This window comes from Xyrauchen texanus, chromosome 42 (assembly GCF_025860055.1).
Source record: "Xyrauchen texanus isolate HMW12.3.18 chromosome 42, RBS_HiC_50CHRs, whole genome shotgun sequence".
NCBI lineage: Eukaryota > Metazoa > Chordata > Actinopteri > Cypriniformes > Catostomidae > Xyrauchen > Xyrauchen texanus.
Genome location: NC_068317.1, coordinates 1,734,518 through 1,761,429, shown reverse-complemented (window position 1 = coordinate 1,761,429; position 26,912 = coordinate 1,734,518). Strand labels below are relative to the sequence as shown.

Here is a 26,912-nt window from a genome sequence, read left to right as displayed (position 1 = left end):
CTGGCCAATCTGTCTAGAGAGTTCACAGAGCTTTTTATCTCGCATCTTTTTGATATAAGCAGAACAAGAAATTATTTCTCCACGCAAATAAGCTTTGAGCGTGTCCCAGAGAAGAGATACAGAAACCCCTTCCGCAGAGTTAACCTCAAGAAAAGTACTGATCTTTTCGGAGATAAATTCAACAAAACGGCCATCTGACAAGAGTAACACGTTCATTCTCCAAAAACTAGAAATTATAGAACCACCAGGGAGGGCCAGTTCGAGAATTACTGGGGCGTGATCAGAGATGACTATACTATCATAAGAGGAAGACTTTACTAAAGGAGTAAGTTTGCTGTCAATGATAAAATAATCTATACTGCAGTAAGTATGGTGAACTGGAGAAAAAAATGAGAACGCTTTTAGAAGAAGGATTCAAATGACGCCATATATCAGTTATACCGTACCACTCCAAAAATGAGTTAACTGTTCTAGAAGATTGGGACAAGGAAGCTGGTTTGGGAGAAGACCTATCTAAAGCAGTATTCAAGACACAATTAAGGTCACCTCCCATAATCAATTGGTAAGTATTCAGGTCAGGGAATTTAGAGAAAAGTTTTACAAAAAAGTCTGGATTATCCCAGTTAGGGGCATAAACACTTACTAAAACAACTTGATTATCATAAAGAGCGCCTGAAACGATCACATATCTACCATTGGGGTCTGAAATAACTTTAGAAGAATTAAATGGGGTATTCTTGTTAATTAAAATGGCTGTGCATCTAGCTTTACAATTAAATCCCGAGTGGAACACCTGTCCCACCCATGACCTCATCAAGCTTTTATGACTGGAGTTCTTAAGATGGGTTTCCTGCAAAAAGCATATATTGCCCTTCAACTTTATTAAATTGGAAAAAACTTTTATACTTTTCACTCGATTGTCTAATCCCCTTACATTCCAACTAATTAATTTAACCCTGCCCCCTCCCTGAAGTGTATTAAGCATTGTTAACAAACATTAGCTTAATAATGTTAGGGGAAAAAATAATGATTTTAAGAGTAGAGCATGGCAAAAGAGGCTGCTAAATAAGAGATGGTTGAAGGTGCATGAAATAAATATACAAAAAGAAAAAAACTATTCCCCCTTTGTGTCCAGAGCTGACATAGGATCTAACATATCTAAAATTAACAAACCTAACTGAAAGGAACGTAACAGTCAGGTAAAAAAAGAAGTAGTTAACTAGTTCTTGCAATTTTAGCTGCCCTTTCGGCAGTGCTCCGTGAACATGAGTAAAGTATAGAGTTTATTCTCTCAGCAGTATGATGCATGGCATCCAACTTTGTTACCCTGAACTTATGGAACGGGAATTATTATTATTTTTTTATAGACTTATAGAGTGGTCAGGATTGTGTGTGGGCTAACGTTACCTCCCTTTTTGTAACACAAATTTAAAGCACGCTTACTCACTTTAAGAAGGGTGGCAAACTCTTTATAGATTTAAAACAAGTCCGTCACTCAAACCTTGCCGGATACGGTCTTAGTGACCATACTAACAAAGTCCATCGCTGCCTGCGGAGTCTGGAATATATGACGCTGACCTTGGAAATCGACGCGGAATCTGGCGGGATGCAACATTCCGTAGGTGATGCCAGCATTGCGAAGTGCTGTTTTCACATCTTTGAATTCAGTACGGCGTCTTGCCACCTCAGCAGACATGTCCGGGAAAATGCGAACAACCACATCATTAAACTCCAAAGAGCCCAGCTCGCGACTCAGTTTCAATATGAGTTCTTTGGTTTGGTAATGGTGGAGTCGGACCAGTTTATGTCTTGGAAAAGAGTTTTGTTGAGATTTTTGGCCGACTCGATGAGCTCGATCAATTTCCAAAGGCCGCTTAAAGGCGCCGTCACCAAACAATTCAGTAAAGAATGAGGCCATGAAAGCAACCGGACTTTGGCCCTCCGAACCCTCTGGTATTCCAATAATCCTTAAATTTTGCCTCCGCGACCGGTTCTCCAAATCGTCCAGCTTGAGTTTGAGGCTGGTATTTTCTGTTTGCAGCGTGCTGCACAGCTTCTCCACTGCTGTTAACCGGCCATCTGAGTCGTTAAGTGCCTCTTCAATGTCCCCGATCTTTTGAGCTTGCGATGACAGGGTCGTTTGTAATGTGGAAACGGCAGAGCGAATTTCAGACAAAAATTCAGACCGTAGTGAAGAGATTTCTGATCGGATGGTGGATGTAATTAAGTCCTTCAAGGAAGCTGGCGTGATCTCTTCCTCCACCTGTACTGAAGTGGTAGCATTAGCCTTAGCTGCCTGCTCGCTCCCCTTGTCAGTCAGCATTTCAACAATGTTTCGCCCCGATTTTCCTGGTTTTGGCATTCTTCTTTATCAATGTATCATAAAATCGATTATTTGGTAAATATATGACAAGATAAATGACACTGCTGAAAAGAAAACGAATGAGTGTTCAAGGAGCGACTTCCAACCACGTCTATTCACCACGAGGCATACCGGAAGTTCCTCTTCAATTATAACTTTTACTTAAAATGATAAAGTCAGGAATTCTGCTCAGCACTATTTCTCTGTCCCTCCTGTTAAGAAAACAATTGGCAAAAGAGCTTTTATATTAAAAGCACCCAGCAGATTGAAATAAGTTACCTGTTGATATTAGATCCATTTCATCACATGGTATGTTTAAAAATGCCCTTTCTTCTTACTTTGAGATTGAGTCACAAATTCCATGTTGCATAATAGCAGTACGGCTACTAGTGCGCAGTGACTAGAAGATTTTTTTTATTCTTATATTTTTTTTTAATAAAAAAAATTATAAAAATACTGGAAGATCAAATGTATTATTAAAATGTAAACTTAACAATTTTACTAATTTCATGTAATTTTGAATCCAATTCCTTAAATTTGATTTACAATTCTACATCCTGTTTGCTACCTCAACTTAATTCAATTTAAATTCAGGAACTAAAATGGAACTGAATTTACAATCTTAATCTGATTCTGAATGGTGGACATCCATAGCTGTGTGACATACTGTGTACACCATCTATAACTACAGTATTTTAAACAGTTTTATTCTACATGGGGTGGGGGCGCCTATGTGGGCAGCCATGTTGGGATCACATGACCAGCTGAATACTACTTGCTTAATCTAACTAAGTAACTACCCTGTTATTGGACACTTTCATTCATGGATTACATTAATCATGGCTTTAAGTGCATAGTGAATTTCTACAATGGCATTGGTAACTGAAAACTACTGTGTTTGTTTTCACTTCAACATACTTTGTTTGTTTACTGATTACTGAGTGCACCTTTGAAATATACATTTTATATGTTCATATGTATATCTCTCTGTGTTTCTGTGATGACTGAAAGTTGAGTGACAATATACAAGGAGGAAATATTATTTACATTTGGATTAGGGCAAGAGATGCTCTGAACCGGGACGAGCTTGCTCTTTTCCCAGTTGACCCGAAGCCCCAATCGGCTGAGGTGTCTGAGCACCAGGTCCCTGTGAGCACACAACATGTCCCGCGAGTGAGCTAATATTAGCCAGTCGTCGAGATAGTTGAGGATGCGCGAGGGGACAGGGACAGGCCGAAGGGGAGGACTTTGTACTGATATGCCTGACCCTCGAAGGCAAACCAGAGAAAGGGTCTGTGCCGAGGAAGGATCGAGACATGGAAGTACGCGTCCTTCAGGTCTACCGCCGCGAACCAATCTAGATGCCAGACACTCACTAGAATGCGTTTCTGCTTGAGCATCTTGAATGGGAGTCTGTGGAGAGTCCGGTTCAGAACTCGTAGGTCGAGGATTGGCCGCAACCCACCGCCTTTCCACGATGAAGTAGGGGCTGTAAAACCCCTTCTTCACCTCGGCTGGAGGGACAGGCTCTATCGCACTCTTTCGCAGAATGTAGGCAATTTCTGCATGCAAGGCAGCGGCGTTCTCGCCTCTCACCGTGGTGGAGCGGACGTCATTGAACCTGGACGGACGCCTGGCGGACTGTATCGCATAGCCGAGTAGGACGGTCCTGATCAACCAATGCGAAGGGTTGGGGAGCGCGAGCCACGGTGGGGCAGAGCACGAGGTGCTGAGTCTAGAGACATCGAAGCACTTACCTGGCTCCTTGTGACCGCTCCTAGAACAGCCTGGGATGGGAGAGGAGGTTTTCCGTCCTCGTGGCCGGTGGAGGCCGTAGGCTCGGGAGCAGGCTTGTGCCACGACTGGGTGCGCGGAAGCGGGAAGTCCGGTTCCAGGGCACTGTACCTGCCAAAGAGAACCGGTGGCTGGCGTTCGTGATAACGATGGCCAGGGAGACCGGAAATAGAGCCCAGGGGCTGAGGATACTGTTCTTTTTTTGAAAATGTGGGTACCGCACCCCGTTGGGCGTGTGGCGAAATGAAATTCACAAAAAAATAAGGATTCTCCACCCGCCCCTCCAGCGGGGGAGGGAGTGGTCTGCTTAACAGCTCCCATAGTGCAGTTTCCTGAGTCCCTGGGCTGTCCGTCTCAGGGGCGCTTTGAAGCCTTCTTGGGGTTCTTGGCGGCCGGCCGTGAGGCGGGGGGCATCGACGTCCCGCGGGTAGCTCCACGCTGGGGCCGGCCACGAGGGGCGGGCTGTGGCGGGGCTGATGTGGGTGTCGGCACCACAGGGATATGCACTGGGTGACGAGCAGACGGAGTGCGGGGTCTGTAGCTCCGCCTGGGAAAGGATGTGCTGTATGGTCAATCTTACCATTGAGAACTGCCCCGCCTCATACGCGTAGAAAGAAGGACAGAGTCGGGGAGCTTTTATACCCGTATGTCCGTGAGAGTGGCATGCAAATTCCACACGCCCATTTTCATTGGCCTTTTCTCAAGATTAGAGATGTCTGGGCTCCGCAGGAGCGACTCCTTGTGTCAACTCACTGACAGAACGTTGAGTGAGTGACAGATAGGGAACTACCATGAAAAAAATTAACTTAATCCTACTTTCATTTCTATTACCTCAATTTAAATTCAGAATAAATACAGGAATTGAATTGGGATTCCTTATTCAATTCTGAATGGTGAACAACCCAGGTATCTATATAATATTCAGTATACAATAGCAGAAATAGTAAGTATGATAGTGTACTGTAAAAAAATTAAAACATCTTCAATTCAAAGTTTTCTAGTGGCTTGTTGCATCTAAATATTTCAGTTGGCTCAATGAAAGTTCTGTGAATGAAATATTCCCTAATGTGGCAACTGACAACAGTCTTTTAACAGGCTCATTTACAAAGTATATGTTGAGCCAATGGAAAGTTTACTAGAACATTGTGTTGGTCCAGTGACATATTTTGAGTTCTAGTAGCTATGTATTTGGTTCCCCTACTAAATAAAGTGTATATCAGCAAGCAGCATGTCTGAATTGTTTATTTCTCGCTATGCTATTCCATGCCTTGCTACATCCACATTAATCCAGATACATTTTAAAACGCTCTCTGTCCACACTGCCATTTTAGAATGTTTTCGAAAAGTTGCTCATCCACACTGAAACGCATGAAAACTCTTAAACCTTTGTACAGTCTGAAACTAAATTGTCCTTGTGTTGCACCGCCGGACACCAATTCAGAGCAAACTTTTTTTTTTCGCCTTTGAAGGAATGTAATGTGAATGTTGTACAAAAGTCAAATGTATCTTTAACAACGCTATCAAAGTGAATATCATGCTCAACAGCGCCGCTATAACATGGTTCGCCATCTTGATTGTATTTGTTGAATTGACTGTGTCACATGACAACAGATACATCATCGTTTTACAATGTCTCTATTTCCGTCCACACTACAACGTGAAGATTGAGTTTTCAAATTTATCCACTTGGGTGAGCATTTTCAAAAAGCTCAGTTTTCACTGTCAGTTTTGCCACACCGTGTTTCGTTAAAGCCTATTTATTTTTGTTACAAGCCGTGTTTCGTTAAAGCCTGAGTAAAGTTAATTTGTTTCAATGTACCGGTAGGCACCTGCGGCTTATAGACAGGTGCGGCTTATTTATGTTCAAAATAATATTTTATTTAAAAATCAGTGGGTGCGGCTTATATTCAGGTGCGCTCAATAGTCCGGAAATTACGGTACTAGTGCTTGATGGACACGCAGATCGCTAGATGACACCATTGTTCTGTTTCATCTGTCTCTTGCACCGCCATGTTTGTGACCATTATCCCATATACCTTTATTGTGTTGTGTTGAGATGTGACAAAAACCTTCTTCAGGAGTTAAAAGCAGCTCTTACATTCATACAGGATCATCAAAGATCTGTGATATTTTTTTAATACTGTGACTAAATCAGATCAGAAAACAACAAGAAAACATTTGCAACATCAGAATGAGAGATGTTTACAGTGATATGCCGGTAGGCATGTGTACTCGCCACTCACACATCAGACTGTAAGGAGATGAATCGTGGATTAAATAAAATGATGTCCGCAAACGTTCAATCTGTCAATATTCGCGCTGTCTTCAGACTTGTATGAACTTTTGCTGGGACTTGGCATGGATCAAAATAAATTTTCTTGATATTGTTTTTCGTGTTTTTCCAATCATCGCCATTGTTTGCTCCTGCTGATGTCACAAATATGGCGGATGCAGGGAAAAGTTACATCACTAAAACAAGGCAAAAGGAAATGTAATAGAGCTTGAAAACATGATCGCAAAGAAGACTGCTGATGTCCAGATTTATAGTAAAAAAACAAGTTATTTTTTGGTCTGTTTTCAACTCAAACCAAATGGATCACTTCTGAAGACAAGGATTCAACTACTGGAGTCTTATAGATTACTTTTATGCTGCCTTTATGTGCTTTTTGGTGGCTTTAAAGATTTGTTCACCATTAACTTGCATTGTGTGGACCTACAGAGCTGAAACATTCTTCTAAAAATGTTAATTTGTGTTCTGCAGAAGAAAGAAAGTCACACACATCTGGAATGGCATGAGTGTGAGTAAACGATGAGAGTTGTAAATAATTTAGGAGAACTATCCCTTTAAAGTAGTTGAATTGGTTCAATTAAGGTAGTTCTATTGATTTAATCAACAATCAGATGATACTATTACATTTTGCAATCAGTTCTGACAATAATATCATCTGATATATTTAATTAGGATGACATTCTTTAATGAAAATTAACTACGGTTTCACTCCAGTCAGCACAGTTTAATCAGGGTACTTGTAGTAAACCATTGGAACCACAAAATGACCATGATTACTGTGATTTTACTATAGTAAAACCATGGTTACTATTTGGATACTACAGTATTACTGTGGTAAAACCATTGTTCATTGTATGCCATGGTTAATTTTCTTAAAGATTAAACAAAAAAGGGTGACACCATTAATTTGAGCTTAAATTTATACTTATATTTATGCTGCTTAAACAAGAAAATGCCCTGCACTGTATAACTAAATGGAAATATAGTGATAAACAATGTTTTGCTTAAAAAAGAAGGCAAAGTCAACTAGATCATTCTAAAGAACTTACTTTAATGATTTAGTTTTCTCAGCGCTTCATGAGAAAGAGATGATTTACATGAGTGTGTTTGATAACTCCCTCAGCCCCATTGCTGCGTTCTCAATAAAATGTGACAAATGTAGCATTTTATGATGCTACACCACTAATTGTTGGAAAACGTCACTCGTTACTGGAAAAGCGACACTATTGTGAAAATAGCTGAACTACTGTCACAATACTGATAAATGTAGTTAAGTTAGTAGTGTTACTAAGTTATTTACTCCTCAACAGTTTACTGCTGTATTCATGATGGCCTGTACACAAACGTCTGTCTCCTAAACATGGGCAAAGTACAGGAATTCTCCACAGCTTCTTAAGTCATTTATTATTTAGCATCATCACTGACGTGTTTGTGTATGTGGGCGGGTCTTCAGGGCCGCCCCTCAGACTGATAAATATGCCATGCATTTGGTGGCACTCTCATCAGTCACAAAGCAGCTCAGGACGCCATTATCCGACCGCACTGCCTGCGAGCGAGCTGTCAACGTGCATGTAGCATAAATCTGCTGTTTTTGACACAGAAGTTCTAAAATATTAATTGTGTTAGGATGATACTGGGGGGGTGGGGTGGTCTTAATTCACGTGCTTGCTGTTGTACCCACACAGAATCAGTGGTACATTTAATTAGACAACAATCTGGATGGCAGTCTGCGCCCTGCTGTTCAACTGCGTTTAATAATGAGTGAAGTGACGGGTGGAGGTTAGCATATACCATTATAGATTTCTAGATGAACCAAAGGAAGAGGGAATTAGCATGTATTCAGGGTGTGAGGAATATGTTCATGAGCGAATACGCATTTGCTATGTGAGCTGTGGGTGAATATATTCCCCTCAGCCATGCGGTCATTTACAAATCAGTCTACTATAATTTTTTATTTGTGTTTTTGTGTGTGTTTATAATGCTTATTGGAGTATTGAGTTGTTAGCCTAGCAACATGATAATGTTAAACAAATTGTGCAGTCTCCCGTGTGCTTCACATGAGAAGTGGTATTTGCGTGACACGCTAAGTTTCCACCCATGTTTAGTGTTCTAAATCAGTTACATGAGTGTCCATCGCAGTTAGGATGCTGCCTCTGAATGTAGCCTCCAATGAAGACAGACAACAATGCTCCCACCTCTATTATAGCTCCATCGGGCTGTCGCAGGAAGTGCCTGTAATGTTGGCGTAGGCCGCTGAGATGGAGTGTGTAGATGGATAGATGGGTGCTGGTCTCACATCCATTGATGGACGTGCCAGCAGGCGGAGCCAATCCTGGAACAGGCTCCTCCTCTGTCCAGATGTAGTCATGCACTGCTACCTATTGAGACACATAAACCCCAACATACACACACACACATCTTGTTAGAGACAACCCCAATAGTAGTATAGTATCATAGCGCTAAGTGCCAGCTCAGTTCAGTAACCAATTAAGGAGCACTTGTGATGCTTCGGCTGCATGCATGAATAAGCAACTGCACTTGGTGAGGTATTAATATAAACACAGTTGGTTTGTTTTATTTGAATGTAAATTAATGGGACAAAAGCTTACATAAAAAGTTTAAAAATAAAATCAGATTGAAATAAAAATATTAGATCTGTGGATTAGTCGAGAGTGGATACTAACTGTTAACTTGAATAATTACTCAAACTTTAAGCATTCTTACGTAATTGAGAAATATTTGAAAGCAATCCACCACTGTTTTTATAAGATTTTTCAATATGAACATTATTTTATTTTTATTTCAATAGCATATCAGTTCCCCGTCTGTCTCTCACGTCAACATTGTGTCGAATGAAGCGACACTAGGGGTCTTTCTTAAGAGCCTCGTGTACCTCTGAAGTTGAGAAAAGGCCAATGAGAAATTGGCAGACAGAATTTGCATGTCCCTCCCCCAGACATACGGGTATAAAAGGAGGGAATCATGCATCTGTCCATTCAGAATTTTTCTTCGGAGCAGAGCGTTTGTGTGATCAGTGAGCTGCAGTCACTTACTGTTCCACTCATCTCTGTAGAGCATATGCTGTCGAATCTATGGCGCATATCAGTGGCTTTCTCCTTCTCTGCCTGGCAATGCAGCTTTGCCCCTGGATGCTTCGACAGCGCTTCTAAAAGAGAATATTTTTCTAAAAGAGTTTAATATCTCTAAAAGAGCAATACACAGTGGTGTTGAACATCCTTTTCAGCATACGTCTTCATAAAGCTGCCCTTTCGCCCCTGTGTAGTTCCTGGATGCTGCCGATTTGTCTTCTGTCCTGATGGTCACAGACACTGCCTCGTGTGTCTGGGCAGTGATCGCACGAGGCAGCATTTGTGGACAGTTCGTGTTCTCACGGCGAGAACCTCACCATGGCAACGTTGCGGTCATGACTTACCTTCTTAAAGAGGAACACCACTCCAGCCACCACCTGCATTGCTCCTTCTTCCAATGGGATTGAAGATGACCCGGCTGGCGATGGAGGTGATTTGGGGATGACAGCAGGCTCTGTTTCGCTAGGTAGATCCCCACGAACTACCCGGCCCCCGGCACACTCGTTGAATTCCGTTCAGGTTCAAGGTGAGAGAGGCTCGCCTCACGGCCAGTCTGCATAATCTCTCTCGAGTTGGATGATGAGTTCGCCGCTTCATCGGAGAGTGTTCCGTGTCTGACGTAGTCTGAGGCTGATGCCCAGATGGCCGACAAGCATGCCCAGAACGCCGTCAGCGTGGGGTTAGACTGGAACCCTCTGTCCTCCCCACAGCCTTCACAGCAAGACGATTGGTTCCTCAGGTCCTGGCGCCACTCAAAGCTGGTTCCTTTCTTCCCAGAGGTGCATGATGAACTGACGAGGTCGTGGAGGGCAACTTTCACTGCCCGCAACCGATATGCTCGCTCATCTGCTCTCACTACCCTTGATGGCAGGGTTACTCGGGGTTACCACGAATACTCGGAGGTCCCCCAGGTGGACAGAGTGGTTGCGATACACCTGTGTCCCGAGAACGAAGCAACCTGGCGGGATCACCGGTGCTCCTCTCCAAGGCCTGTAGGATGACGTCATCAATGACCTCCAAAGCCTACAATGCCGCTGGACAGGCCACTTCTGCCCTGCATGCCATGGCCCTCCTGCAAGTTCACCAGGCCAAGGCACTCAAAGATCTGCACGTGGGTAGTCCTGACCCCGATGTGTTGCAGGAACTGTGCTCAGCGAATGACCTCGGCCTCAGGGCCATGAAGATCACAGTGTGGACACTGGATGAACCTGGTTGAGATGCAGGACGTGGACAAAGCACGCTCCCTCAATGCCCCAGTCTCCCAGTTCGGTCTATTCGGTGACACCGTGGAGGACTTCGCACAGCAGTTCTCAGCAGTGAAGAAGCAGACAGAGGCCATTTCCCACATCATGCCCCACCATGCTCTGTCTGTTCGCCGAGGGCATCCTCCTGCGGCTTCCAGACGACAGGCAGCTCAGCCCCAACATTGAGTGCCCCGCAGGAAGCACTCGTCTCCCGAACATTCTCGAGGATCCGGAAGACTCCCAAGCTTTCCTGAGACCCAGGGAACGAGACGTTTGCTCTGGAGCTGGTAGACAGACCACTCTGTCACCCGGTGGAGGGCCGGGAGGAGAATCTTTATTTAAAGGTATTTTCTTTGGCGCACCCCGTACCCACATTTTCAATAATAGAGCAATTTCCTCTTTCCCTGGGTCACCTGGCCTGCAAATGCCATTCTCATGGTAACCTGGTGCCACACTTCAGCAGTCCCGGCACCACGGATGTGTACCTCTTGCATCCGGACCCACGACTGGTGCCCCCTGGCTGGCCGGTTCTGACGAGTCCAGAGGACGCCTACACAGGACCTCCTCCTCAATCACTAACCCGCCCCCTGCTGGGTGTGCGGAGCAAGGTAAGTGCTTCGAGACTTCTCTCAGCAACAGAGCCTCAGGACATGCTTCTGCCTCCCAACGCCACACTACCTGCCCCGCCCCGCTGTGAAGCCTCGCCAGGTACATAAAAAATGATCGTCCCATTAGTGCCCCTCGCACGGAGCTTGGACGCATGGCTCTCTCTTCCCAACCTGTCATGCTGGTTGGCCAGGACCACTTGACTCGGCTAGGCGATTCAGTTCACAAGGCCCCGCCCCCAGCGTCCGCTTTACCTCGGTGCACAGCGAAGATTCCAACACCCTGCATGCGGAGATCGCATCCCTTTTACTCAAAGACACAATAGAGACTGTCCCTCAAGCCGAGATGAATAAGGGTTTCTACAGCCCTTACTTCATCGTACCCAGCCGACAGCTCCTGAATGGGGCCCCAGCTGGGTTGGCATATCAACTGCCTAGAGTTGCTGGCTGTAATACTTGCCCTGTGGAGGATTCTATCAGACAGCACCGCTACGATAGCGTATATGTACTGTAAATCGGCAAGGCGGCGTGCACTCGCATCATATGTCACATATGTTCCACTCATGGAATCTCTCCGTGGTCCTTGCAGGCCTTTAGAGACCCCCTTTGAGCCGCAAGAATCAGTCGAGCTCAAAGCCCTATCCTTGAAGATGGCACTCCTGATCGCGCTCACTTCCATCAAGAGGGTCGGGGACCTGCAAGCGTTCTCTGTCAGCAACACCTGCCTGGAGTTCGGTCCGGCAGAAACCTGTGTCGTCCTAAGACCGACCTACGTGCCCAAGGTTCCTACGACCCCCTTCAGGGACCAAGTAGTGAACCTGCAAGTGCTGCCTCAGGAGGAGGCAGACCCAGCCTTTTCGTTGCTGTGTCTGGCACGCAGAGCTTTAGATGTTCTGAGCAGCTCTTTGTCTGCTTTGGTGGACAGCAGAAAGGGAACGCTGTCCCCAAACAGAGGCTTTCCCACTGGGTTGTTGATGCCATCGAATTGGCCTATCACACCCAGGTTGTGCCCGCCCCTTTGCAGGTTTCAGTGCACTCGACAAGAAGTGTGGCATCCTCGTGGGTACTGGCCAACGGCACCTCCTTAGCAGACATATGCAGAGCAGCGAGCTGGGCAACACCCAATACCTTTACGAGATTTTATAATCTCAGGGTTGAGTCGGTCTTGTCCCATCTTTTGTCAGGCCCGAGCTGATAGAACTCGGTAACGCGGAACAACTGACTGGGTGTAGCGCTTGCACCTAGCGCCTTTCCCCTCCACTGAGGCGAACACGTGCGCTCTTATCCCAGTAGATCCACTAACTCAGCTCCCTGGATGACTCCTCCCTAGCCCTCTGGTCTGCAAATTTGGCAGAGGAATTCCCCGACCAGACCCACTATGGGTACTTCCAAGGAGATCCCACTAACTCAGCTCCCTGGATGACTCCTCCCTAGTGCTCTGGTCTGCAAATCTGGCAGAGGAATTCCCCGACCAGACCCACTATGGGTACTAAAATTACTCTGTACTGTAATAGGTGCTCCACAGGATGGGCCCTTGTGTGGATTAATACCCCTGTGTGTATTTTCCATGGTACGGTTCTCCTACGGGCGGACCCGCGTCTCCCTTGGGCAGTCCCCGCTGCCCCCCAGTCGCCATGTTTATAGCAACTCCTGCATGTAGGATTTACCACCACGCTATTCCCACATGTGGCCTGAAAACCCATGTGACGTATTCCACCACTGGGCAGGTGGTGGTCTCCGCAGGGTCTTTCCCCCCTGAAAGAATAGGAGTTGGAAAAGAACACCTTCCCCGGTGCGTGTGATAGCGGTAAGATGGCCTCAGCCGCTTTAACTCTATGCGAGAAACATAGAGAGAGTAAATGCGCGGTCTGCTCCCATGTTTGGCATGTTGTTTTGTTCCCCCCTTCGGGGTGCCAGGAACTTAAAAAGTTTCTGATGATTTTTATGGGTGTTGGGGAAGGGTACGTGCAGTCTGACGCAGCCTGTCACCTTGGCATGCAACTGCCTGCCCGCTCTTCCATCAGCAGCACATGTATGTGGTTTCAGCACATGGCATGATTGAATAGGGACCCCTAGGGTTGCTTCATTCGACACAACGTTGAAGTGAGCGACAGACGGGGAACGTCTAGGTTACTGTTGTAACCTCCGTTCCCTGATGGAGGGAACGAGACGTTGTGTCCCCACGGCCATGACGCTGAACCAAGCCACTGTTATGGCGGAAATCTTATTCTTGGCTCCTCAGTGCAAAACCTGAATGGTCAGACACATGATTCCCTCCTTTTATACCCTTATGTCTGGGGGAGGGACATGAAAATTCTGTCGGACAATTTCTCATTGGCATTTTCTCAAGTTCAGAGGTACGCGAGGCTCTCAAGAAAGAAACCTAGTGTCGCTTCATTCGACACAATGTTTTGTTCCATCCATCAGGGAACGGAGGTTACAACGTCTTTTGCTAGACGTTTTTGTTGTGGTATCAAAATTGGTATTGGTATGTTCGCAAAGCAACAATGCTAATGCAGACCAAATGTTCATAAAGCAACAATGCTAATGCGGACCAAATGTTCGTAATGCAACAATGCTAATGCAGACCAAATGTTCATATTGCGTCAATGCTAATGCAGACCAAATATCTGTATCATGACAATGCTAATGCAGACCAAATGTTTGTATCGTAACAATGCTAATGCAGACCAAATGTTTATATCATGACAACGCTAATGCAGACCAAATGTTCGTAATGCAACAATGCTAATGCAGACCAAATGTTCGTATTGCGACAATGCTAATGCAGACCAAAAGTTTGTATCATGACAATGCTAATGCAGACCAAATGTTTGTATCGCAACAATGCTAATGCAGACCAAATGTTCATATCATGACAATGCTAATGCAGACCAAATGTTTGTATCGCAACAATGCTAATGCAAACCAAATGTATGTATCGTGACATTGCTAATGCATATCAAATGTTCGTATCACCACAATGTTAATGCAGACCATTCTTTTATATTCCGACAGCGCTAATGCAGTCCAAATGTTCATATCATGACAATGCTAATGCAGACCAAATTTCAGTATCGCAACAATGTTAATGTAGACCAAATTTTTATTTTGCTACAATGCAAATGCAGACCAAATTTTCACATTGAAACAAATACCAATGCAGATCATATTTCTGTATTGCAACAACGCTAATGCAGACCAAATGTTTGTATCATGACAATGCTAATGTAGACCAAATGTTCATATCACGACAATGATAATGCAGAACAAATGTTCGTATTGTGAGGATGCTAATGCAGACCAAGTGTCAGTATCGTGACAATACTAATGCATATTAAATGTTCGTATCGCTACAATGCTAATGTAGACCACATTTTCGTATTGCAACAAATACTAATACAGACAACATTGTATTGCAACAATGCTAATGTAGACCAAATTTTTATTTCGCTACAATGCTAATGCAGACCAAATTTTCACATTGAAACAAATACAAATGCAGACCATATTTCTGTATTGGAACAACGTATCATATCGCAACAACAATTTTGCATTTCATATTTCGACAACGCTATTGCAGACCAAATTTTCATATCATGACAATGCATACCAAATTATTGTATAAAACAACACTAACATAGATAAAATTCATTAATGCAGAACAATTTTTTTTATATCCGGACAGCGCTAAGGCAGACCAGATTTCCGTATCGCCACACTGCTAATGCAGACAAAATTTTCATATCGCAACAACCTTAACGCAGACCAATTTTTTGTATTAAGGCAACACTAATGGAGGCAAAATTGTTGAATCACATAAAGCCTAATGCAGATAATTGTTTTGTATCACAACAATACTGCAGACCACATTGTCACATTGTCATCAATAGACAATTGTTTGTCTGTAATCTTTGATCAAAATGTATTAACCTACTCTGCATCTGAAATTACTTTTTCACTGATGTCACAAAGTATATTTTTTAAACCGCTCCAACCACCAGCAAAGGCCCATTTCACAAGCCATTATAGAAGTAAAATCAGTAGAGAACAGCATTTCCACTTGATTTTAAGACACCACTTGCTGAAATAAACTTGCAACATAATGAATTCAGGTGACAGCAATGTAGCATACTATTGCTTGAAATGGCTGCATAGTGCATACTATTTCACATACTATTAAAAAAAAGAAAGAAAGCAGTGTACAGTGTCTACTGTGCAGTATGCAGTACCCCAATATCCCATTCTGAATATAACCAAAGCCCTTATGTTGATATAAAATGTGATCATGGGTGTCTGAGCAGGTGTAGTGTGACATCAGATGGCTCTGATCCATGTGTATGTTCCCTGGGTGTGTTACTTGTGTGTGTTCTGTGTGTGTTGTACCTGTAATGCATTGACTGCTCTATTAGAGGAACACAGCAAACAAGCAGAGCGTGTAACATGATATATAGGTCATGAATCTGAGATGCATTGATGTGTGAAGATCGCTGCGCCTCTCAACCAACTGGGCCAGATTCACGCACGACTGTCAGTGCTGATGCACACACCTTCTGACCTCACACAAACACACAGATACACACATGCACACTATATATCCACTGAATGCAATGTTACAGCATGCTTTGTGCAAAGACTTGAGAATCTCTCTCTCTCTCTCTCTCCCATAGCATTCTTTGAAGTACCTTGCAGTATCATACATATCATGGTACATTAGTTAAGTAATCATCCAGTAGAATAATATATATCAAAGAGCCTTGATATCACGATTTAATAATATAACTATCATGGTACGCAGTAGTTTTCTTTCTTTTTTTGTAATCAAGCAAATATGTGATAAAATACATTATAAAAGGAGAATGAACAATCATTCAGTCATCACTACATAATAAACCCTGACAGGGTGATTAGGACCCCAACGCAAACCATATTATTATTTTATAATTATTATTATTATTATAGGAATGAAAGTAAAGCTCATAACTTTGATTTGGTGGACAACATTTTTCAAATTGAAATTGTTTCATGACTTTTATTCAATTTATTTATTTAAGCAATAACAATAAAAGTTCATTCCAAGTTACTAATTCCAACATGAATATTCACTTTTAATTACATTACTTTTAATACTAGTAATATATTTATTTATTGATTCTTTTTCTGGATGGTTACACCACTTTTATTTAAACAAAATTATTGATTTTTTTTTTAACTTTCTTTTTGGGAGGACTTTCTAAGCAAATATTGATGTCTGTTATTAATTTGATTAATTAGATTAATTATATGGTATCTCATGTAATTAATTTGATTATACATTTTAGAGTGACAACTCTATCAATTATATTACATGGCCACTTCCTAAATACATAAATAATTTGACACAAAATATTCATATGAGTTAAATTATTTTAGAATGCCATAAAAAAATAAAAGAGCACGGAGTGACGAGAGACCTAAATGTAATACAGCTATGTAAAAAATCAGTTGCCTGGATCCACGATCAATTATACATTTTAACCCTCACTACGCAAAAGTATTTGACTCTGTAAATTATGATGTCATTGACCAATCACAATCAAGAATTCCAGAGATCTGCGCAATATATTGAATAAATTTTTATATTTAAGGACAAATAGAGAGCAGGAGATCTTTGGTTTATTCTCACCCCAAACTGATTGGATCACTGCAGAAGACATTGATTAAACCACTGGAATCTTCTATTCATTGTCTGTATAACTCTACTCTCTCCTCTCCACCAATAGCTGATGTGTGGTGAGAGTACTGGCACACTATGGCTGCCGTCACATCATCCAGGTGGATGCTGCACACAGGTGGTGGCTGAGGAGAGTCTACTGTTCACTGTTTAAAGCACTTTGAGTGTATTGTCAGAAAAGCGGTATATAAATGTAATGTTCATTCATTCAATGTTACATTCATTATGTGTTGCTTTTATACTGCCTTTATGTGCTTTTTGGAGCTTCCAAGTTCTGGTCAACATTCACTTGCATTGTGAGGACCAACAGAGCTGAAATATTCGTCTAAAAACCCAAATTTGTGTTCTACTAAAGAAAGAAAGTCATACATATCTGGGGTGGCATGAGAGTGAGTAAATGATGAGAGAATTTTCATTTTTGGGTAAACTATCACTTTAAAGCACACATAGCATAGTTACTTCATACTGCTGTCTAAAATACACTGTGACAAATAAAAGTTCAGCCCATATGGTCTGGATGACCAATAAGACTGAGAAATCGGAAAGCGTCCTCTGAGATGAGAAACAGATTGAGGTTAGATTGTAAGAAGGAACAGGCCCAGAACAGGCCTAAATTCAGCCCAGCTCACAGCAGAGACCAAATAACCACATGACTCTCTTTCTATTCCCTCTTTCAGCAAGAAGTTTTTCTTAATCGACTCTGTAATTATGACTCCTCTGGATAAACAGGTCTTGTCAGGCAGGGTCAGAACCAAGGAGAACTTTAATTTCGCTGTGTACTCGTGCCGTGATTTTCCAACTAGTTAAGTCTGTTGGCTAAACACAGGTCAAGTGAGGAGATGGCGAGTCTTTAACTCGTGTAATTAGACACTTCTTAAATACAGGCTGCCTTGAGAGAGTACACATTGAGAATTGTCACAGGACACGTCAAACGCTTTCATAACAGCATCACAAAGAAAATTACATAAACTCAAAGCATGTTCACTGATCGTGCTCAGCACCGCAGCGCTTCACGTCTGGTTTGGACAGATGCAGAAGAATATATAGTTCTGCTTCATAGGGAGTGTTCACACAGCAGCAGAATATGTTTGTCATTCTATTATATATATATATATATATATATATATATATATATATATATATATATATATATATATATATATATATATATATACACACAATTTGTATTTCTTTTTTTCTAATCAACATAATGCCAGAAATGCTGTCAATTGAGCTTAACTTGTATTGAACCCAGAATATTCCTTTAAGGGTTATAAAAATAATAAATAAATAAATAAAATACAAAATAATATTACTAATAATAAATAAGCCACTGTTGGTTAAAAAATATTTAATGGATTCACTTGCGAATCAAATGGACTTGTTAATTAAATCATACCATTTTCTGGTGCTATGGAAGTCACCATCTTACATGCATTATTCATGGCTATTGCGATAATAGAAAGGAACTTGACTTATTCATACAGGCAGAGTGTAACAGTCTGATTTCAGAAGAAAAAATCTTTTTCTTTTTTAATTAATCAGGGAATTCATATTTTAAGACTGACCTACTGCGAGCTCTGAGGTTTTTAATAGATATGCTTCTGTTAAAGCCATCAATCCATGTTACTTCATATTCTTTTTTTTTTTAAATTTGTTTAACAGTGGAACTCCTGGTGAAGAACTACACTACCCATGATCCAGAAGAGAAATATCCACCAATCAGAGAATTGCTGCAAACAAAGCACGCCAAAAGAGCTCTGCAGCAACTGTCCTCTCCCATTACACACTGTGAATGACGTAATTGAGTCATTACACACTTCCATTCAACCACACATCACGGTCACATGAACACACACCAAACGCATAAATACACACACAGCCTTCCAGATGCTAGCTAACTGGCATCTAGTATTTATATTGCAAAATAGGGGAAAACTTTGAATAATACACAAATAATTATTCTGAACATCCTCTTGTTCATTACATATTCATACTCATAATTTTTTAGTTTTTTGCTGTGAAATCACTAAAAAGGTTTATTCTTTATGTTTCACAAAACCCAGCTCCGGTTTATTCTCATTGGTCGCTGCCATCTTGGAAATGACATAAAATGACACTTCTTGCCAAAATCTGGGTTGGTCAATCTACACTGACTTCACATGTAGGATGTCCGACCTCGTGGGGTGTTTCAGTTAGTATTTCCAAGTAGGAGGTGGGAAAATTCATTGTTATTTTTAATAAACATATATTTGCATACATTTAAATATTTTGCAATATAATTAAAACATATTGTTTCTATACTTAGAATGAACAAATTTAAATTAAATAACGTTTTCATTGTTTTACTTTGTGTCATTCACAATGCTTCATGGGTTTCATTCCCACATTAAAGACATTAATAATCAGTCTTATAAAGACCCTTGTCTTTTTGTCTGATTTCCAAATACTGTTTTGTTTCAAATCAACGTTTTAAATGTTGTGATTTACCTCGGGGCTGGCTGAGTTGGTTCCTGGCTTAAAACACTTTTATTAAGGATTTTATTAAATCCCTATGGAAACAATTATTAGGAAAAACTACTTCTGGAACTAAAAGTGGGGTGGGCACTGTTGTGCTCTATTCAAGTTGCTCCTCTAAGCTGTTGTATGAAAATCACAATTCAAGAGTCACACCTGTTAATAAATATAGTTGTCAACCCTGAACACTGTGTGAATGTAGCCAAATAATCTCAGATTGAATGCAGCTATGTTGCTTTAGTAACATCTCATCTTGGTTGTTAGTACTGTGTTTGGTTAATCTGTATGTGTAATTCCACTGTAAGTACTGCAAAAACACGAAGTCTTCGGTCCACGAGAGCATTTCATGCATTGCATCATTGATTCTCCCTTTGAATTTGGATAAAAATGCAGTGCATGTCAGGAACATGCTTTTCCCTGATGTGTTTCTCCAGCGTTGTCTTAGCGCTGGCAGTAAGTGCCTGATTGAGACTCAGTGCCTGGCTGTTCTCAGGGAACCCATTTGTGGATAAGCAGATAGCATTCAAGTGAGCTAACCTAATTCCAACCAATCAAGCTTTGATTTATTGTGGCCAGAAATCTGATAGAGTCCATATCAGTCTCTTTATTTGAATCTGGAGAGACAGCCATTGCTTCTTTGTGGACTATAAACATCAAACCATGTCTTCCAGCCACGACATAAATTCAGATTTTGCAGGCGTTACGGCAAACGGACAGACAGGCGAGGGGGTCCAGGAAGTGGAAATACTGGCTGGTGCTCCACTCTTCTCCATGAGTCTGTGTCTGTGCACAAGTAAATGAGATTACACATCTCCATATTTGTAAAAATGGACATCCACAATTTGATAAGTGAGTTATTTAAGTGCGGGTGCCTCCTTGTGACAATTCGAATATTCTATCCAGTATGTACGAAGGCTGCAGTTTAATGGAGTAATAACTAGCATCAGAACTGGCATCAGACAAGAGCTGTGCTTTTAAATAATGCCCTCTAAATATATTCAATGATTTCAAATGTACAACAATATTCCTATGGATAAAATGTAATTACTAATAATTATGGAAACAGAACAGATATAATTCTGTAATTCAGAGCATGCGAAACTTGCAACAATCTACAACATAATCTTTTAATAGTTTAATTCCTTATTATTTATTTCTCTTATAGTAGACTGTGCCCTTAAAAGTGAACTTTCTCAGAAAAATTGTTCTGTTGATCTGAGAGATGGCCAAATTCAAATAAACACTCATGCTGTGTTTTATTCAAAGTCAGATGTGGGATATTCGTAAAATATTTGAGGCTTTCCATTGCTAATGCTCACTTTCAATGCTCCCATTAACTTAGCAAGTGTCCAATACGTTTCCTAGCGACAAAACTGTGGAGGATAAACAGTGCTGTGCAATGTTAGCATATGTTCTATTGGAGTACAATTATGCATGTTATTTAATAAAAGTGAATGTTTATCATAACACACACCTGCAGCTCATCAAAATCTCAGTGAGTTCAGGATTTCCACTGAGGATTTTGAGAGTTTCAAAGTTGTAAGTTCATTCCATTGCACTTTTTAAAGTAGGAAATCTGAAATTCAGACTGTCCGAGTTGAATGGAATGCAGCATCCGCAAACCAAACAAGACCTTGGATTCTTCTGTAGCCTGTTGTAACTGTTCCAATATCTAGTGAGCTGACTATTAAGAGAGCAATGTCTCTCAAAGTTGTGCTCCAGACACGATGGCTAAAGGATGTTTCTTCTAAATACATACTGTCATTTTTGGCAGCATCACATTTATTCTTCATGAAATGCATTCAAGATAGAAGATAGAGACCATAAAAAGACAATTTCACCTAAATATTGTTGTTGGACAATACTTGTGTGCTATGGATTTTAAATTAACAACATAAAAATAAAATAAATGTAATAATGTATTAAAATAATTTATTTCCTTTTTTTTGTACTGCTTAACTCTTCTAATTGTCTCTTACATCTCACATGTAACAACCATTCTTTTGTAAGACATTGGGATGACAAATTATACAGATAATTTAATATCAAAAAGTTTAAGAAACTCAGTCACTAAAAAAACCTTACCAACAAGTTTTGCATTCCTCACAGTTATTTTGGGTTTCTTCGCAATAGCTTTATCTATCCCTTACTTAGTTTTTAATTAGCTGAACTAAGCTTTTACTACAGTCACTGAATTTTAACAATTTTATTTGTGGTAAAACTACGGTAATAATAAAAATTGTTACTGTTATATTCTTGTAACTGTATGAAAACCATGGTACATTTTGAGGATATGGTTTTACTCCAAATATCATAGTTCAACTATAGTTATTGTAGTAACACCATGGTACAATTTGTGTGTGGCTTCCCAAACATTGGTCTGTCCCTCCCTCCACCCCATGCAACTCTGCTCTTATTTTCAAAACAAAAGTCTGCTGCCCTTCCTAACCGGCCATCTCTCAGAGAACGGTTTATATATAGTGCTGCACCACCGCTGGAATCTGCACTTCAGTTCTGTCCCACTTGGCTTTAATTTACAGTGGGAAAATAATTACAATCTCACTTTTGCGAAGAGTGGAGTGAAAATGTAAACAATGCTTCCCTGAGGGCGAGTGCTTTATCACATTGACAGGTGCATTTGAATGAGCCGTTGTGTGTGTGTTTGTGTGTGTGTGTGTGTGTGTATGTGTGTGTGGTGGACAGCCTGTGTTATTTACATGGCACTTGCACATGGCAGGCCTGCTACAGTATGATGGGCAGACTACAGCAGAGGATCACAGGTAACAGCCGCAGCTGGTATTTAACAGGGGATACAGGAGGGTTAATATGGGGTCAGTGAGGGCACAAAGGGTCCATGATACTGATATACTGCGATAAAATGCTCCACAGCAGAAAGAAAAACAAAAATAAACAAATACACAAAATACAACAATAGCATTTTAAGGCATAATAGGTGCACTCCCAACACATAGAGTATGCTGTTCCAATACGTTCACAACAAAATAATGTTACCTTCTAAGATATCTGAAAATGTTTTGCGCACATATGTATTTGCTGTACTTATTAGCAACCTGCTAACTTGACTTTGTTTACTTAATTACGTTGACAACCCAAGAGAAAAAAGAATGAGACTTTTTTTCAATCCACATTTGGAAGTATAACAATAAAAATATATTTAGACTTTTTTGTATCTGAAGCAATTTGGAGTAGTTACTGTGTTTCAGCTTTGTAGGTCAGTATTGCTGACATATTGAAGTTTTGACAGAGAAACAGTTTTGGAGATTTCAGAAAGTAGACACAAGCTGTACTTTTATGACTATAAAGTGCAAAATTCTGGTTACAGAAGTAAAATTCCTATAAATTTTATCTACAGGCAAATATATATATTGTATTTTTTACAATAACATATAAACATTTAAAGACAGATGTAGAATTCTAGCAGATGTAGCAGAATTCTTGGTCAAGAACCACAATCACTATGATCCTGAAGGAAAAAGTTCCACCAATCACAGAAATTGATTGAGAGGGGCGAACAAATTGCACCAAAAGAGCTCTGCAGTGACCATCTACTCGCATGATGCACTGAGACAACATGAAATCAATAAATAGTTTTATATTTTCAATAGTTTTTTCATTTGAATACGCAAATCAAAATGCATAATGGGATTGTAGTTCATCCCCTCATTAAAGGACTGTTCTGGGTTCAATTCAAGTTAAGCTCAATCGACAGCATTTATGGCATAATATTGATAACCACAAAAATGTACTTTTCTTAAAAAATAAATAAAAGCTAAATTCAGTGTTCCAGTGAGACATTTACAATGGAAGTGAATGGGGTCCATTTTTGGGGGGTTTAAAGGCAGAAATGTGAAGATTATTATTTTATTTCAGCTGTAAAGTTATTTATATTGTAATTTTTACAGTCATTTTAGGGTTTGGTGACATTACATTGTCATGGTAACAAAGTTGTAAAATTGGCTATAACTTTACACAGATGCGGTTACTAAGAGATTTTATCAAACTAAAATCATGTTTACACACATATTGTTTATGTCTTGTGGTTATACTTTTGAAACAGTATTTTAACATTTAAAAATTCACTTCCATTGTAAGAAAAGGAGAGACAAGTCAAAATAGTTTTTTGTGGTACTCAGGTTCTCTCGTATTGCGTAAGCTAGCTTACGCTACGGGAAAGATTCATCTTTTCTGAGATATTGAAGCCAAAAAATTATCCTTAATTTTTGTATCCATTGTCAACGCAGTGCGGCAGCTGCAGACCTTGAGCGGGCTAGCTAGCGAGCTCATAGGTTGCTCTGTGGCAACTGCTGCAGCCTATAGACGAGCTTGGGCGAACTCGCATCCAATGAGAGGCGTCCGCGCGCTCACTGCATCAAAGCCCGCCAAAATGGGCGTGACTAGAGTGCATATAAGCGTAGTTCGTAGGCTGGAACCCTGATTTTCATCTCTTCAGCGAAGCTCTTCGCATCGCTGACCTGGAAGCCGCGTCGCCGTTCGAGGGGCATCAAGCAAGCGTGGACAGCGCTAGAAGAAGCCGGCCGTCTCAGCCACCTTCAGCCATCCTGCGAAGCTACGCCATCCGACAACGTATCCTTTTATTCAGCAAGATAGTTCTCACGAACTATTCACAAAAGAGTACGAGCGTCTTTTCAAGATGCCTCGCTCCACTTGCGCCTCATGTCGCCCTTCTCAGCACAGGAGACCGCCACATCATCTGCGCTCTCTGCCTGGGACTGGGGCACGCAGAGCTTCGCCCTCACTGAGGCGGATCGCGATTTCTGCGAGGAGCTACCGATGTCGACCCTGCGGGCTCGACTCGAGCGCTCAAAGCAGAAACCGCCGCGCCGCCTACCTTCAGCCGCGCAGGAAGAAGCGCCGCTCACAAAGGCTGCGGAAACTGTGGTTGAAGCGACTGCCTCGCCGGAGCCTCTCCCTCGAGCATCGCTTTCACCCTCCCGCCCCGGGATGCGCAGTTGCCGCCCGGCGGCCGCACTGCTGCCATCTCGGATGACGAGGCGGAGGATAAGGGCGCTGTTCCATCATGGCTTCGGACAGCGAGGAGTGGTCAGGCTCCCAAGCCTCCTCCTCGGCCCAGGAATCCAGCAGGACCCGTGCCGAGTCGAGGGGAGTTAACACGCCTCCTCACACAGGCCGTCGACCGCCTCGGGCTCGAGTGGTCACCGCCCCTGAGCAGGCACCCAACAGACTCGGCGGCTGCTTTCTTCAAAGCCATCGCCGCTCTACACCCGCTGCCCGGGCCGCTCCCTTCCTGCCGGAATTACATACGGAGCTTGCAAAGTCGTGGAACACTCCTTTTCAGCCAGGACCCGTTCCACGTCTCCACCTCTCTCGCGTCGGTGGACGGCGCCACTGAGAGAGGCTACTCCTCCATCCCCGGTCGAGGACTTCGGTAGCAGCACACCTTTGTCCGCCCTCCGTGAGATGGCGTTCCAAGCCTGTGCTCCCGTCTAAGGCCTGCAGAGCGACTTCCGCCTATGTTGGCCGCGCCTATTCCGTCGCCAGCCAAGCCGCATCTGCTCTGCACTCAATGGCCGTTTTACAGATCCTACAAGCAGACCTTCTTCGGGAGTGGGATGAGAAAGGCAGGCACCCAGAGGCTGTTACTGATCTACTGAGCCGACAGACCTCGCCCTTCACGCTACCAAAGCTGCAGCCCAAGCTCTAGGGAAGTGCATGGCCTCGCTGACTGTGACCGAGAGACACTTATGGCTAACACTAGCCGACATGGGAGAAGCAGAGTGCTCCACGTTCCTCAACGCACCGCTCTCTCCGACCGGTCTCTTCGGCTCCGCGGTGAGTGGCATTGTTGACCGCTTCTCAGAAGTCCAGAAAGCCACCCAAGCCATGAACCTCTTCCTGCCACGTCGCGCTAGCTCCTCTGCAGGTCGCTCACGCGATCAGCCTCCTGCACGAGCCTCTTCACAGCGCCCAGTTCAACAAACTCAGACTTCTCAGCATCGACAGGGCGGCCGCCGCAGAACGCCGCCCCCCCGCGGGCCTCGATTTAAGGTAACGCTGAAACCAGAGCAACCGAAGTCTTCCTAACTTTGTTGAACAAACGACGGCTCAGTCCCGCCGCGGCCGGACCACCATCAAAGCTTTGCCCCCGTCAGTCCCCTTCTCTCAGGCTACTACAGTGGTGAATTTAGCAGCCAACAAGCCGGTGACACTGCCCGCTTGCCTGCACTCAAACGCCGTTTTCACGGCGACCGAAATAAATCTTGTAAAGAGCAAACATGTCTTATGTGTAGAAAAAGTGCCCACAACCCAGTGTTCGCCCCTACACACAAGCATAACACATCCCGTGCCCCTATCAGAGCACGCTCTCATAAAGCGGTTACTGAACCGCTCGAGCGTCAGAGTCAATGAAGGCGCCCACAAATGCGTCGCGGCGCCCATTCTCTGCCCGCTCTGTCACACGACCAGCCCTATGTGTAGAAAATGTGCCCACAATCCAGTGTTCACTTCTGCACACAAGCACTGCATGTCTCGTGTCCCCACCAGAGCACGTTCACATAAAGCGGTTCACGAACCGCTCGAGCGTCAGAGTCAATGAAGGCGCCCACAAATGCGTCTGGCGCCCATTCTCTGCCCGCTCTGTTACACGGCCAGCAACCATTCCTCTGTGTGTAAGTCCCATGCCCATGACTATGCTTGCGCATCATGTAACAGATGTGACTCTTTCCCCATTCATTCCAATCGGAAGTCACTCACAAAACAGCCTGTTCATGCTGTCTGCGAGCAATCATGCATGAACACACTAAACGCAGCTCACACATTTTGTTCAGCTCTGTGTGCGGCAATCAGAGCGAATTGGCCATTCACCCTCTAGCGTTACGCTTCAAAGCGTGGGAAGCTATTCCAGGGATATCCAAGTGGGTGTTAAGCACAATACAACAGGGCTATTTGCTACAGTTCGATCGCCGCCCCTCGCTTCAGAGCGCGGCTCGAAACCACTGTGAACACGGAAGCAGCGTGCATGCTTCGTTCAGAAATAGCAAGCCTTCTGTGCAAAAGGGCCATAGAAAAAGTGCCACCCTCTCTGAGCTGAGTCGGGCTTTACAGCCGTTATTTTCTTGTTCCCAAGAAAGACGGCGGCCTCAGACCCATATTAGATCTCAGGGTTTTGAACAAGGTGCTTGCAAAAAGACCGTTCAAAATGCTTACAATCAGGAAACTCCTCGCGCATGATGCGCCAGGGGACTGGTTTATTTCTCTCGATCTGAAAGATGCATACTTTCAGATTCAGATAAATCCCG

General features: G+C 42.7%; 1 protein-coding gene across 1 annotated transcript in view; it reads right to left on the bottom strand.

Annotated features, from left to right (window-relative positions):
- ofcc1 (orofacial cleft 1 candidate 1) overlaps positions 1-26,912 on the bottom strand; it is a 239,258-nt gene that overhangs the window by 23,745 nt on the left and 188,601 nt on the right. Inside the window, exon 20 of the mRNA XM_052114721.1 lies at positions 8,642-8,824. Within this exon, the coding sequence (XP_051970681.1) occupies positions 8,642-8,824 (183 nt within the window). The remainder of the gene's footprint in view (positions 1-8,641; positions 8,825-26,912) is intronic.